Genomic DNA, 15,196 nt, shown 5'->3' on the forward strand with positions numbered 1-15,196 from the left:
CTCGCTCTGCCGCAAGGGCCCTCCTACTCCATCTGCCTGGTGAGCCCTGATCTACGTACGGTGCACTGTGCATCGTCAAGCCCTGTGTTGGGCGCTGGTGAGCCCTGATCTACGTACGGTGCACTGTGCATCGCCAAGCCCTGTGTTGGGCGCTGGTGAGCCCTCAGCCCCAGTCTCAAAAGACAGCCAGGGAGGGGCACGTGCTCCCAAAGAAGGTCAGGCAGGGACCTGAGAGCAGCTGCTGTGCATCATGGAGGGTGCATCTGATGTGGGGCCCCAGGAGTGTCTGGGGAAGCCCCATGCCCGCAGTCCCTCCCTTCAGGGAAGCCTTACTGCAGGGCACTCAGCGTGGACAGAAACCCCCGAAGGAAGCCCAGTTCTGAGGGAGGAGGCCAGCAGCCCCCATCCGCTGAGAAAGGCACTCACCAGGCACGCCGGCGGGAGGAAGCTGTTGACCCGCGAGACGCTCCACATGCCCTCCAGGCACTGCTGAGCCTGGATGGTGACCGTGCTCAGCGCCCCTCCAAGACCCGCAGGTGCCACAGACACCTGGACACTGGGCCCGGGGGGCCAGGCCAGCCCCTTGGTCCTGTCTGGCCCTGCTCGGCCTGGCTGCCTCCCTGCAGGACCTGCTGGTCCTGGCGTGTCCCTCGAGCTGGTCGTGGTGCTGGGGGGTGCGACGTTCGGGCCTCCGTGGGGGGCGTCGAGGTCCTCGTGGCTGGCAGGGGCCTGCAGCAGGTGCATGGCCTCCCGTGTGAGCTGCTGCAGGTGTGTGGCGCAGACGTCACAGCGGCGCTCGGCCTCTGGGCGACAGGCTGGCAGGGCCCCAGGTGCTGGGAGCTTGTCAAGAAGCAGGGCGGAGAGGCAAGGATCCTGAGGACAGCAAGGGACAAAGGGAGGCTCAGCGCCTGGGGAGGGAGGGCCGGCACCCAGAGCCCACCAGCACTCTCGCCCTCCATGAAGCCTCGAGCCCCCGCCTGGCCACCACACCATCCGTAACAGATTAATAAGCCCCAACAGTTTCATCCACACGAGCCCAGCAGGAAAATAATTATCGGGCTTCACCGTGAGGCTCGCAGTGTCCTTGTTAACTGCCCACCTTCCCCAGCCGTCATTAACCACCCCGGCCTGCGGCTAACAAGGAAGGTCTGTGGCTCCTGGACAACCAGACCACTGTCAGCTAAGGCCGCCTGGCCGGGGACACGCAGGACACTGGCGAGAAGCAGGGCCCCTTAAAAGCAACGTCTCTTCCAGAGCCACGAGGGCCTCCCTCACTCACACTCACTCAAGGCGGAGCGGGGGGGCAGGAGACCCTCCCCCTTCCTCTCCAGGTCTCCAGCCCCAGTGGGGCAGGTGGAAAATCAAACCAGTGCTGCTGTAACGGTGTCAACAGAAGCCAAGGCCACCCGCGGAGACACTCCTAGAGGGCACATGAGCTCAGTGCAGGGGCGCAAGGGCCGCAGGATTGGGTACAACCCAGGGCCCCGCCCCCCGCCACACACTCCAGCTGCCCCCAGGGCCTGAGCTGTGCACTGGGCTGCACCCTGTTTGGTGACTGTCCCCTTCCCTGAACTGGTGGGACACACAGGTTTCTCCGGCCATGAGACTGGGTTTTAGAAACGGCTAAAAGCAAGACCCAGGAGAACCCAGAGGATGCTCCTCACCCAGCCTCAAATTCAGGGAGGGCTTCCTGGAGGCAGTGACGTCTTCCAGAAGGAGGAGGAGGAGCAAGAAGGAGACAAGCCACAGAGCAAAGCTCACCGGGAGAGAATTGACCAAGAGGCTCACTCCTCCCGGGGCCCACCCGTGTCCCTCGCCACCCCACCAGGCTCTGGCCTTGCCCCTCCCTGGGACCGCTCTGCAACAGTCAGGGCCAGAGCCAGGACCAGTGTCTGTCCTGCTCTCTGTGGAGGGGGCCAGGCCCTCTGCGTCTGCACCCCCTCCCCAAGGGGTGTTCCAGCTGTAGGGCACCCAGCCTGGGCAGCCCCCCGGAGAGCACCAGCCCAGCCCTGCTATGGCTGTGACCACCCAGGGCTTTCCGAACACCACCCGACAGGGGTCCTCCACCAGCCCCCAACTTCCCCACCACCCGCAACCTAGGCCTCCCCACCCCACCTGGCCCCAGGCAGTCCCTGGCTCAATGGCTGGCCACATTGCCCCAAGGGATTCCAGGCAAGACGAGACTCCAATGCAGCCACTCTTGGCCACAGAAGGCACTGCGGCCTTCTCAAATGTGCCCATTTCTCAGATGAGGGAGCTGAGGCCCATCATACCGGGGAAAGGGTGTCTCATTCACCCCACCCACATTCCTTGAGCCTGTCCTTGGCTGGCTGGGCGCTTGCGTCCACAGACGCCTTGGAGGTTCACCGTGGTGACAGTTGTGGTCCAGGGTGGCCGGTGTCAGCCAAGCATGTGCGGCAATCATGCTCCCCCAGGACCACCTCACACTCCCCACAGTCCCAGGCAGACCAGGTCGCATGAAAGGGCGACCCCCACCAGGCCCAGATGCCTGATTTATGGGCCACTCCAGAGGCCTGGATTTCCTCCAGCCAGGGGCCTGCAGAGCCTCTGAAGTGCCTGGCGCGTCTGGTCCCGATTAGCCAATGCCCCTCCCTCCTGCTGCTTCGGGGATTCGCTGAGGTCAGCCACAAGGAGCCCTGCAGAGGAGGAGGAGGAGGAGGGGGAGGGGGCGGGGAGGGCCCTACCAGAGCAGACTGCAGGAGCCCCGCTTAGCTCTGCTGACGCAGCCAGCGGGCACACAGGTCTACATGTGGGACCCAGAACCAGCCCCTGGCCTCAGTCCCAGCCACAAGCTGAGGGCAGACAGGGCCTGTTTTCCAGTCGGGCTCAGATTATGCTGATTTTCCACTCAGCAGGAGGCTGCCCTGGTGGCCGGAGTGAAGGGGAAGGAAGTCCCCGCCTGCTGGAGCCATTAACCCAACCTGACAAGCGGCCTGGCCCTCAGCCCGGCCCCCAGCCCCCCGTTCTGGAGCTTCTCCACAGGCCAGGCGGCCTCTGCCCATCCAGCGACCTCAGCCTTGGGAAGCCCACCCTGCCCTTCCCTCCCGGGCTGCACGGCAGGAGGCAGGAAGCAGAGCGAGGGCAGGGGAGGGAGGAAGCCCCGACCGACCTGAGAATGCACCGCCCACCACGGGCTGGCCAGGCAGAGGGGCGGCAGGGAAAAGGGGACAGGAAGCCAGAGCGGCCCCCGCCCAGTGCCCCCCGCCCAAGCCCCCACCCGGCTTCGCCATCAGGAATTCAGACAGCAGCTGCCAGGGAGGCCCCAGACCTATCCAGGCCTCAGAGCTCCGGGCATCCAAGTCCCAGGTGTTTGGGGGCCTGTGCTGGAGGGGGGCCCATCAAGCTGAAGCCCCCACTGGGGAGAAGCCGAGGCTGCCGGTCACCTGCTCAGCAACAGCGGCGGCCCTGGCATCTGGGCCAGGGTACCTTCCCCCAGCAGCCAGGTGCCAGGCAGCATCCTGGAGGCCGGGCCCCACGGCGAAAGCCCTGAGTGGGCCACGCATCCCTCCCCAGGACGGGCCACCAGGTCCTCCTCTCAGGGACTCTCACCACCCAACCCTGACCCAGCGGGCTCCATGGGGGGCACTGAGAGGCCCACCCAAGGCCCCAGGAATTCAAGCCCCTGAACAGGCACAGGGCAGGGGCCATCTCTCCAACCCTAGTCACTCACGCAAGACCGGCCTAGCGCAAGACAGCAAGACGCTGAATGGGACCGGGCGCCATCACCCCCACCACTGAGCCATCACACCAGCCAGGCTGCACCAGGCTGGCACAGCACAGGGGCCAGGGCACAGGCTGCTCGAGCAGAAACAGAACCACAGGGCTGCTTGCCGTGGCCACTCAGAGCCACACAGCCCAGCCCAGGGGACCCGAGACCTCCCATTTGCGAGACCAGCCTGGGGCCCAGCACACTGTCCGGCTAAGACAGGAGGAGAAGTCAGCGCCCCACCCAGCAAACTGGGCCAGCACTCAGGGCTCCAGGGAGGGGCTCAGGGAGGCCACTGCTGACACAGGTGGCTCCCAGAGATGGGCATCTTGGGCCCCAGAAGGCGAAGGCGAGGGTCTCCCACACCACTGACTGCTCCCCGCACAGCAGACTCCAGACGCAGCCCTCAGAGAGACAAAGGCCGCCCAGCCCTGCAGCCCTGCCCCTCCCCCTCCCCGCCCGCACAGCCCCCGCCGCCAACAACAACAAATCCTGCGCTGTGGCCACTTCCTGCACCTTCCGACCTCTGCACAGGCCGGGCAGTGGGGCCAGGCCTCCTCTCCCAGCCATCCCGGCAGCTCAAGAGGTCCTCTGGCCCAAGCCCCCAACGGGTTACTGCCCCAATTTCAGGAATCTGAACTCCTAAAAGCCCCAGACAGCAGGACTGCCTGTCACCCAGGCCTCCACAGCCTTGGTGCCTTGAGGCACAGCCTTGGTGCCTTGAGGAAGACAGTAATTACTCCACTGCAAAATATGACTTTTAATTTTCTCTTTATGGTCTAATTAAACAGATACTTTACTTGCATTTGGAAAATGTTTTTCTTCATTTGATTCAATTTAGCATCAAGCACAGCCTACCCATCAGGCGCCTGGGTTTTAGGGAGCCTCCCCGCTACTTACAAATCATAACTTTGTTCTTTATTTTGTTTCTGGGGTCTCTGAGTTGCTTTAAGTAATCTTTCCATTTTCTCCTGCATGTGAGGCCTGAGGGACTTCACCGGGGACTCCCCGTTCCCCGTCACTGAAGGAGAGAAGTCTCCCAGCTCCAGCCAGCCAAGCCACTGCCCATGGGGAAGAACAGCTGATCAAACCTCCCCGCCAGGCAAGGCCACCCTGGGACAGCGAGCGGGGGGGCGGTCCTGCTCCCAGTTCGGAGACCATGCCATCGGACCCCAGGACCTCAGCCATACGAGGCCCTCTCTGAGTCCCCATCACCTGTCTCCACAAAGGGAGCTCTGGCACTCGCTGGGAAGGCAACTGGGCCCCAAAGCCCCTCCCCGATCCACGCAGTGAGGCGTGCATGTGTGGGCAGCCCGCGTAAGAACCCCACGGGTCATGACCTCTAGATCTTGCCCTCCCTTTCCTTCCCAAACAAAGCGTGCTGGGCTGCAACCCCGAGCCGCCACTGTTTCCGGAGCTGACAACAGGTCCAGGAAGGGACCCCCGGCCAGGCGGCAGCCCTTCTGTCCAGGGCATTTCCACATCTGGTGCAGCCCATCAGGGCGGGGGGCAAGGAGCCGGCTCGGTGCTCCGATCTGGAAACTGGCTGGCCACACCTGGCTGCCCCAGTGCCCCTCCTGCCCAGCTGGGCACCTCTCTAAAGGCCCAGACCCTCCCAGGTCTGCCAGCCAGGACTTCAGGGACCATTCCCATCCTATGGGTCTGCAGTTCTGAAGGCCTCCTATCCCCTTCCTCTTCTGCTGGGAGGGGAGGGAGCAGGGACACAGCCCAGTCCACCCAGCACTGGCCGGCACGCCATCCCCAAGGGCCTGTACCAGGCGCCAGCCCAGCTGGGCAACCCGGGGCACAGACAAGCTCATTGAGACCCTCGTCCCCTCAATGGCCTCCCCTGTCTTCCACCGCATGCCATGCTGGGGTCTGGAGCTATGAGTGGTTAAAGGCCAGATCGGCAAGGATGGCCCCGGCGAGGTGGGGTGGCAGAGGGGCAGGCTCATCAGGACCCCCAGTGCTCAGAGGCATGCTCAGTACACTGCAGGGGCTTGGGGGTCACCTGCACACTCAATCCAACTCTGTACAGGCTGTAGTCACCGGGCAAGGCAAGGGGCCCCGTGGACTCAGTTTCGAATCAAGCCCCTGCCCCCCAGCGGCCCCAGGCATCCCTGGACAGAAACTCAGAAGCCTCTGCATGTGAGAGGCCACAGGACTGCGCACACCACCAACTCCTCCTACAAGGCTGCCAAGAGTGCCCAGGATCCCAGAGCTGGAGCGCAGCTCCACTCCAAACACAGCCCCCAGAGCGCCCACCTCCTGTCACCTAGCCTGCCCCGTGACGGTCTTCACGTGAGCTCCAGCCAGGCCCATCTGGGGGCTTTTCACAGGCCCACCCCTTGGAGACCCCCGCGCCGTCTCCTGGGTTTAACTCTGAGATCAAACACTGCCGCCCCAGGAGCCGTCCAGACGCCAGGACCGCACCTTCCCGGGGCCTTTCCCGTGGTCACAGCACTTTGCTTATGGAAACACAGTGGCGAAGGACAAGTCAGGGAGAGCCTGACTCTGTAGCTGCGAGTGAAGTCACTCACACCCCACGTCCCCACTTCTTCCCCAGCGGGCAAAGAGGGTCTGTGGTGGTTGCCGCCCCTGCATCCCTGCTGCCCGGCTCCTCAGGCCCGAGCCCTCCGTGCCCTTCACACCACACAGTAGGCACAGGGATGAGTTCAGACCTCCCGGCCTCCGCCCTCAGGTCCCTCTCCTCACAGGCCTCTGGGGCATCTACAGAGGGCAGGAACCCCATGCCCCACAAGGTACAGCCCTTCCCACAACACCAAACACAGCCAGGAAGTTGGGCAGGACCAGGACAAGTCTTCTCCCAATCACCCAGCAGGCAGGCTGGGCCCCTGGCACCATCCCAACACCCAGACACACCCCTGCCAGGCACCCCAGGCCTCCCTGCACAGCCTTAGGGGCCACCCACCCCCAAAAACAACCACCTTGTTCACTGGTTGCCATGAGTCTGTGACCCCTTAATCGACTGAGGCTCAGAGAGACTGAGACACCTCCCTCAGGCCACAGCACCAGGGCCACAGAGCTGTGGTTCCAACTCAGACCTGGGTGACCACAAGGCCCAGAGATGCACCCTTGCCACTGCCTTGCTGGCCCCTCTTGGGGAGCCTCTGGGTTGAAGGGGGGGCCCCAGCCCCACCCTCAGGAGAAAAAGATAGAAAGCCAGGCGTGGAAAATAAAGCTTGGAGCCAGGTCGCCTGACACTTCTTCCTGGTGAAGGCAAATGTTGGGAGGTGGGGGAGAGAAAGCCCCAGGGATGAGGGAAGGAGAGGCCTTTCAGCCTTGCTCAGGGGAGCCCCCACAGGCTAGGTCAGGCGGCTGGAGGACGAGGGCTTTGTGGAGGTCATGTTGGTGGCAGGGGTGAGGGTCCTGGAGGCCGCTGGGAGGCAGAGCCGGGCGGCAGAGCCGGGAGGCAGAGCCGGGCCACAGCCATGAACTGCAGCTATGAGCTGGGGAGGGAAGATGGGGACAGGACATTTAGAAAGAGCTCCCTGAGGGCACTGGGCGAGGGCCAGCACGTGGCACGCTCCACCAGAAACAGAGGCCAAAGCTCAGGCAGCACCCATCACATGGGGTCAGACGCCAGCGCAGGAGGGATGCAAGTACATCCATCCCAGGCCCAGTGCAGCACGCTGAGCTGAGCGGCCTGGCTCTGGGCCAGGAGGGACTATACCTTGCCATCAGCCCCGGGCACCGGGCTGGGCCACCCACCCCTCCCCAGCCCTACAGCTGAGGCCTAGGATGCTGCTGGGGTCGGGGACAGGTAGACTGAAGAGTCTCCATGGAGCACAGCGCAGTCCTGCGGAGGGCCTCGGGCCACCACAGCCCACGGGTCCTGCCTAGAAGACTCCATCCTGGAGAGGCAGTGGTGGCCACAGCATGCCCCTGAGCAAAATCAAGACACTATGACACTTGAAGTAAAAGTGACCCTGAGCGCCAGAGGAAGCAACAGTGACGACGCAGCCCAAGGACTCTGTTCACAGGTGGGAAACTGAGGCCCTGCAGGGCAAGGACACACTGTGGTGGGGGTGGCAGCCTCCAGAGCCTGCCCTGAGAAAGTCTCATCAAGCACAGCGTTCACCCCAGCAGGAAGGGAGCAGCGTGGGTGCAGAGCTCGGAGGCTGACTAGGGCTGCCCATTCCTGGGCCAGGATTTCCAGAGGCCGGACCACCCAGCCTGGCTACCACCAGGAACCGGGGAAAGCCCAGCTGACAGCCACTCCCCCAACAGCCCAGACTCCGCTTCCACGGACCAGATGAGCAGGCTGAGGCAGACACGCCGAAGGCACAGTCAGTCCACTTTTACTCTATTTACTTACTCATAGCCCACACTGTCTTGCATAAAGATTGTGTGATGGCTTGCAGGAACTACAAAAATAAATTAAAAACAAAACCATGCAACCACAGTCAGTCGTAATTGGAACAAAAAGAATGATCCGTTCCCATTAAAGACAGAAGAAAAGTCCCATGTGGTCCAGAGCTGAGTAGCAGATTTGCCGTGAGTTTCCTAGCAGGCAAAGGAAGAGAAGAACTAGACTTTCTTTGTTACTTAAGGCAAAAACCAGCTCTTCTGATTTCCAAATAAGAGATCCTTCCGGGGTACTTAAGGGAGCTTTGGGAAGGCCCCAGACCCGTTCCCTTAGCCCACTCCAAACCCTCACAAGTCCCTCCAGCAGGACTCTGAACAGCTGAAGGTTTGGGGGTGGCCTGCAGTCCCCCTCCTTCGCTGTCCTCCACCTGGAAGCAGAGAGGCAGTGAGACCAGTGGCCACAATCCCATCCCCACCCAGCCTACGTGTGACCACGGCCAGACTCCCCCAGAGCACGCCCTGCCCCGACATAAAGCCTGTACCCCGGAAGCCACTAGGGCTCCATCTCCGCTTCTGGCTGGTGTTCAGAGGATGATGGTTCACATCCCTTAAGCTCAAGTCCTCCCCCAAACGCCCACCCTCAATCCCTGGGACCCCAGAGCAGCCAAAAAGACAAGACAAGCACAGAGACGTGCCCTCAACCCATCACATGCTGAAGCACAGGGAACCCCGGGGGCAGCACCGCCCGTCCAGGGAAGAGAAAGCCCAGGTCCCACAGAGGCTGCAAAGCAAGGCTGGGCCTGACCAGGCTTCCTCCCGGCCCTTCCCCAGGCTCTGTCCCCGAGAGTAACTGGGAGCTCCGAGCTCCACAGCCTCCCGAGCACCGCCCTTCCCGGTAGAGTTAGCCAGTGCCCTGCCTGCCAGCCAGGGAGCCGTGCCCCTCTCACCTCCAGAGGCTGCCACCGAAGCCTGCGACACCTGGGCTCAGCTGGGAGTGCTGCTGATGCCAGGCACCCCACCCTGCGGATCCCTGAGGCGGGTGCCATTGCCAGGTACAAAGGTGGCCCCAGCAGCAGCGGAAGCTGGGCCAGGCTCCAAGCAGCAAGGGAAGGCGGCAGCCCCAAGTCTGGGGGCCCAGGGGCTCTGACCACAAGTGGCAAGCTTCCATCATGGGACCAGTCGGGTCCAGCTCCCACCCTCCCAGGACCCATTGCCTATCTGGAGGCAATAGACCCGGGACCCTCAAATCACAGGCCTGGAGGCTGTGAAGACAGAGATGCCCCCATCCATCCAGGGGGCTAAGAGGGCCTCCTCGGACAAGTGACGGAGGAGGAACGAAGAGCTGGCAGGAGTCACCTCCAGTCAAACCACAGAGGCAACAGGAGAAGCAAACAGGACTCGCCAAGCCATGCAGAGCGGGAGGAGGCTTCCCGGCTTCAGACCCGGGACAGCTGATTCCCTGTACACAGGGGCCACTCCGGAGCTTCGCTGGGAGGAGAACCCAGAGCCACAGCCTCTATGGGCAGCTTCCCTCACTGTTCAGCTGCGTGGCACCAGCGGGTGGCACCAGCAGTGGTTCTGTAGCTCTCGGGGGCATAAGGACGAGGCCCCTGCCTGGATAAGCAAGAGATGCACAGGAGCTAAATGAGAATTGATCATTTTCCCCATCAGGGGCGATAATCAATTCAGCACTGGTATTGACGCTTCAAATGTCACGGGGTCTCAGGAGGAGCCGACACCTCACATGACATGTCTGTCAGCAGCTGGAATGGATCCCCAAGCAGGGACCCTCTCCTTGAAGCAGGGAACCATCCTTTGTGGGGGAAGGGGATCGTCATCCTCCACTGGAACTGTCATTTTGAGGGGCAGAGAGACGGAATCCAGCCCCAGCAGTCCCTGGGGTGACCACCAGCAAGTGGGGTGTGGGAGGAAAAGTCTAGTCACTCAGTCATTCAACAAACACCTCCAGGTGACCCGGACCCCATGCCTGACCTGGCAGAGCTCCTTTTTGTGGGGGAAACCAGGACTGAGGTCGGGGAAAGGGAAGAGGTCTGCCAGAACCAGTTCATGGTGGTGGGTGAGCATGGGGAAGGGAAGGGGCCCCGTGGAGAAAGAGGGAGGCCCCAGCTTTGCCTGCTGAATGGGAGGCACTGGGATGCAACCTCCCACAGGGACATCTCAGAGTTGAGAAGGGGCCTCGGAGGCCAGAGCAGGGACACTGAAGGGCCTCCAGCCCAGGGAGGCCAGGGGGTCTGGGGAGAAGGACAGCATCTGTGGCACAGCAGACAGAGCAACCCATTAGAGAAAGGACCCTGGAGGCCACAGGGGACCGCTCCAGGCCATGGGGGTCCTGAAGTAGTCAGCCCGGAGACAAGGCCTGAGGACCCTGCAAAGAGCGGAGGGCACAGTGTGGGGGCGCAGTGAGGAGCAGGAGCCACGGCCAGAGACCCAGCATGGGGCTTCGCCTCCACATCCAGGGCCAAGCAGATCAGGAAAGACAATGCCCTGGGGCTCCAACTTGGGCAGGAAGAGAATGTCCCCCTCCCCTACAGCCCCAGATAGGGCACCAGGCTCAGAAAGGTGGGGAGGGCACAGTCTTATCCATGCCATGGGGATGAGGTTCCCAGATGGGAGACCATGGTCACCCTCACTGCCCAGACAAGGGAACTGAGACAGGCTCAGGCGGATGAGAGCACGCAGCAGTAAGGGAGAGGCAAGCCTGGAACCCGGCCTCTGATAGACCCAGGCACAATGACTCGAAGTCCCTAACTCAGCAAATAGCAGCAGCAGCCGCCAATGTGAGAGTGCATCCTTTCCGGGCACTGCTCCACATACCTGTGCAATGGGCACAAAGATGGTCCCGTGTCACAGAGGAGGAAACAGAGGCCAAGAACTCTCAGGAACCTGCTCAAGGGAACTGCCTCCTGGCAGGAGGGTGGGCAAGGGCCCAGCAGGGGATGAGCATGGGCAGGACCATGGGGGCATCGTGGGCTGGCTAAAGAGCAACACATTCAAGGAGATGCTAGCAGGCAGGCCCTCGACCCTCTAAGCGCCCCTCTACAACGGAGACAGGCAGGGAGCCCAGAGGCGAGGGCCTCTAACATACAGGCCGGGTCCCAGAACATTTCCCCACTTCTCTGGGCCTCTGAAGATCCAAGCATGAGACAGACAGATGATTGTGAAGTTCTCTGTAAACTGTAAAGGGCTATCCTCAAGGAAGCTCATCTCTCCCCTAAAAAATACGAAATGGGCCCCTGGGGAAATCCTAGAACACCAACCCTAAATACCCCTTGCCACGTTGGCCTTAGACAGCAAAGGCCAGGGCCCCTTGGACAGTGCACCAGACTCCGGGGAGCACACTGGGGTCACCCTGGCAACCCCAGAGACTTCCCTCCCAACCCAAACACAGAAGCAGCCATGTCCACACATCTGGGCCCAGGAGGCCAGGCCAGGGCTGCAGGCTGCAATTCTGCTGGGACTCTGGGGACCTACGCCCACACAGGGGACAGCACAATGACACCCGTAAGGCCCCAGGATGGCAGGTGCAGCCCCCCATGCCCTGTGGAGAGACAGTGGAGGATGGGGCCTTCTCTCCTGGGGGCACAGCACCCTGCAGGCGGGACAGCACTTCAGAAGAGACCCCAGGTGCCAGAGGAGGCCACAAAGCAGAAGAAGGGGGCCCAGGGCAGAACAAAGCCCTGGCTGAGCCCAGCCCGGGACCCCGGTGTGCTGAGTGCCAGTGCCAGCCAGAGAAGGGGGAGCCCCCAGCTGGCACGGAAGAGGAGTTTCCAGTGTCAAAGGCCAAGTTCAGGGGAGGCTGGAGATGAGTGGTCTGGGACTCCCCTGATGACCTGTCTGCCAGAAGAGAACAAGACGCCCCCCATATGAGGAACCTCGAATCCACCAGGGACTAGTATGACCTGCAGCCCTCTCCACTAGGACCCCTGGCCTGCCCACAACCAGGAGCCCCCTCCCCTTCACGACGCCATACCAGGACCATGGTCCCAGGGCCAGGCAGCATCAGCTGTTCAAGTCCACTCCAAGAATGAGGAGACCAGCTCAGTCCCAATGCCCCTCCTGTCTCTGGCCTGTTTCCCCAATGAGGCAGCAAGATGGGCCTTTAGCTCTGGCTGGCCCTCTCCAGGGGGCCCTCAAAGGTCTCCTGCTGCCTTTTAAACTAGATACAGGCCATTGGGGCACAGAGTATAGCCAAGGCTGCAGCCTGTCCAGAGCAGTGGACAGGGTGGGTCCAGTCCTACCCCAGGACAGGCCCACAGGTGCCTGGCCTGAGCCAGAGAGAGAGGCTGCAGCACTCCTATCCCTCGCCAAGACTCCTGAGGGCCCGGAGAGGGTGCCCAGGACAGAAACCAGACCAGTACCCTGCCCTACCCTGCCCAGCCCCAGACAGGGCAGTCAGGGTCTCAGCTCACTCCAACCCCCACAGCCCTCCTTAGAGAACTATATTTAGATTCAATGGGGATTATGTGGACTTCCCAGGAACTCTTTCATAAAGGCTGAAGGCCAGGCAGCGGGCTTCCTCTGGAGACCCCCACCTGCCCCCAGCCTTTGCAAACTTCCAGCATGCATTGTTCCTGGAACAATGGTCCCTGCTCCCTCCAAAGCCGGCAGGCCCACTGGCTGGAAATCCAGGAGAACCCCTCCCCTGCAAGCACCTGCCCCTGGGGCTGGAGCCTGGGGAACCCAGAGGGCCTAGACTCAATTCCCCATGGGCGGCCACTGCCTCACTCTGTCCCAGGAGGTGTGGGACAACAGTTCTTATCCTTGAGGCTGGGAGAGAAGTAGGCAGGGACCCCCCAGCTGCTATGACCCACCCTTTCACCTGCCAGGCCCCCCGGCCCCAGGTATGCAATTTCCAGATACCTGGCTGGGGGCCCAGGTGCCCCAAGGGCCACAATGCACCAAATAACCTCTCCCTGCTGGCAGGGCAGGAGCTGTCCCGCCCTGGGTGGAGTCCCTGCCATCCGCTCTCTCTCCTCCTCCTCCCACACAAACCTGCGTTCCAGCTGTGGGACATCTGGGCTGGGGGAGGAAAGCCAGCCCAGGCCCCTCCCATCCGAGGCAGCAGGGCCCCTGGGGGGGGGGGGGGGGGGCGGGCTGAGCTGCCCTAGCTCACACCTGGTATTACAGACCGGGAAATTGAGGCCCGCAGAGGGGAAGTCCTGGCTGATAACTCTCCGTGGAAACAGCAGCAGGGAAGGAGTGGAACCCTGCTTCCCTCCAAGTCCCAAGTTCCACCCAAGTTCGGCGTGGCCCTGCCCGGAGGGGTCGGCCTAAGGAAGGGTCACTTACCCGGAGGGTCGTCCCGGGCCCGCTGACCAGCTTCCACGCCTGTCGCTTGAGCTCCACAAGCTTCGTGTGGCAGTGGCGGCACCAGCCGCCTCCGCCGGCTGAGTGGCCCTGCTCTGCGCCGGCCCCGGCGCCCTCGGGCGCAGGGCGGCTGCCGCATGGGTCCTGGTCGGGACCGGCGGGTAGCCTCTTTCGGGGGGACACCTCCAGCAGCGGCGGCGGCTCGCGGGCCGGGCCGCCCTCGGCCACCTGCAGGGTGTGGGGGCGGAAGCGGACAGTGAGCCTGGGACGTCCGGTGGCTCCAGACCCCAGCGCGCCCTGCCCCAGAGTGACGCTCTCGCCAAAGTTTGAAGCCTTGGGCACGACCCTTGGCGCTCACCCACTCCCTCCATCCCCGGAGGTCCCGCCTGCGGGTCCGCTACCCTCAGCAGGAGGCCCCGCCCCCAGGGACGCGGCGCACCCCGCGAGTATCTTCGCCATCCCGGGCCCCCGCGGCCCGCCTCCCTCTCCAGGCCCGGTCGCGCGTACCGCTGGCTGCGCCGCGCACAGAGGGACGCCGCGGCCGACCATGGCCCGGGCGCGGGAAGAGCCCGGCGGGCGCTCCAGGCCGCGCTGGCTCTCCGAGGGCGCCGCGGCTACGTGATCCGGCCCCGAGGCGCCCCCATGGCCCGACCCAGCCGCTCGGAAGTTCGCAGATCCTGCGAGTGTCGCGGGGCGCGCGGTAGCTTCGGTGGGCGCGCTCGGGAGGCGAGGGCGGGGCCGGGGCGGGGCGGGGCTCGGGCTCCCGGGGCTGGCGGCAGGGGGCGGGATCCCAGAGAGTGCCCCGCCCCTGCCCAGTGCTGGGCGGCGCGTCGGGGTTAGGGTCCCCGCTTCCCTGCGCGGCCCCGCGTACTCCAAGGACCCCAACCTGTTAGGTGAGTCCCTCCCTTGGGGAGGGGCGCTGAGGGCCGCGCGAGGCGCTAGTTGCGCGCGCGCATGCGCCTCCCGCCCCTCTCCCGGGACACCAGGGCTGCGCGTCTCCCAGGAAGCACAGACGCCCCTCCCTCTACAGGCGGGAAAACTGAGGCTGCGGAGGGGACGCTCTTGACCAAGTCCCACGGTGAGGTGGGCCGAGGAAGGGGTGGGACCCCGGCCCCCAGACTCCCAGGCGCCTTTCCAGGAAGCCCAGCGTACTCTGCGTATCGCGGGCCACTTTTGGTCTAACTGTCGCGCGTGGGTGAGTGTCGCGGCGGTGTGCGCCTCGGGCCGGGAAGCGCCCGCGCCGGCGTATCTGTGCCTCGGCGCGCGCGTGTGCCCGCAAGTGGGTGTGCGCGCCGTGCCGCCCGGGAAGCGGGAGGTCCCGCGGGCGTGCGCCGGACCTGTTGTCAGCAGGCCTGGCAGATGGGAACTCAGCTCCAGAATTAATTGCCTGTTTGTCTCCGGCTGGGAGGCCGACCCCCCACTTCCCCGGCGACCAGTTGCTCTGTGCCTAGCCGGGCCCCAAATGTCGCCGGCATCCGCGGCCGCAGGCAGCTCCGGGGCCAGGCTCCGGGTCAGCCCCAAAGCCGGGGTCAAGCCAGGCGGGCGCGGCGGGCGGGCGGGCTCCCTGTGACGCGAGCGCCCCCTGCCGGCCGCTGCGCACACGGCTCCGAGACTGGGGCAACCCAGCGCCGCGCGTCCCAGGCCTGAGGAGCACGCGGAAACTCCGAAGGTCGTGATCCCGGCGGAGACCGGGACACGCTACTGCCGGCGCATACAGTGAGGCCTTCGCAGAGACTCAATACGTCAAAGTGGCCCTTTCCGTTTTGCCCACCCTCTTTTACTTGGATAAGCCTCCCCGCCCACGCACGCACT

The 15,196-nt window shown here is 63.6% G+C and overlaps 3 protein-coding genes across 42 annotated transcripts in view; 1 reads left to right on the top strand and 2 right to left on the bottom strand.

Annotated features, from left to right (window-relative positions):
• Window positions 1-15,196, bottom strand: part of SIVA1 (SIVA1 apoptosis inducing factor) — a 692,134-nt gene that overhangs the window by 616,060 nt on the left and 60,878 nt on the right. The gene's annotated exons all lie outside the window — the stretch shown is intronic.
• Window positions 1-15,196, top strand: part of ATP5MJ (ATP synthase membrane subunit j) — an 819,915-nt gene that overhangs the window by 584,539 nt on the left and 220,180 nt on the right. For 2 of the 40 annotated variants that reach the window (XM_050798473.1, XM_050798508.1), the window contains exon 1: window positions 6,872-6,875. The exons of the other annotated variants lie outside the window; for them this stretch is intronic. The gene's annotated coding sequence lies outside the window, so the exon portion shown is untranslated. Of the gene's footprint in view, window positions 1-6,871; window positions 6,876-15,196 lie in introns of those variants that run through there. 40 annotated transcript variants of the gene reach the window in all.
• The window catches only part of KIF26A (kinesin family member 26A), a 42,733-nt gene that overhangs the window by 26,982 nt on the left and 555 nt on the right, over window positions 1-15,196 (bottom strand). Inside the window, exons 3-5 of the mRNA XM_050797097.1 lie at window positions 13,892-15,082; window positions 13,367-13,612; window positions 427-873 (exon numbers count right to left, since the gene is read on the bottom strand). Coding sequence (XP_050653054.1) covers window positions 427-873; window positions 13,367-13,612; window positions 13,892-15,082 — 1,884 coding nt within the window. The remainder of the gene's footprint in view (window positions 1-426; window positions 874-13,366; window positions 13,613-13,891; window positions 15,083-15,196) is intronic.

The sequence above is a fragment of the Macaca thibetana genome, chromosome 7 (assembly GCF_024542745.1).
Source record: "Macaca thibetana thibetana isolate TM-01 chromosome 7, ASM2454274v1, whole genome shotgun sequence".
Taxonomy (NCBI): domain Eukaryota; kingdom Metazoa; phylum Chordata; class Mammalia; order Primates; family Cercopithecidae; genus Macaca; species Macaca thibetana.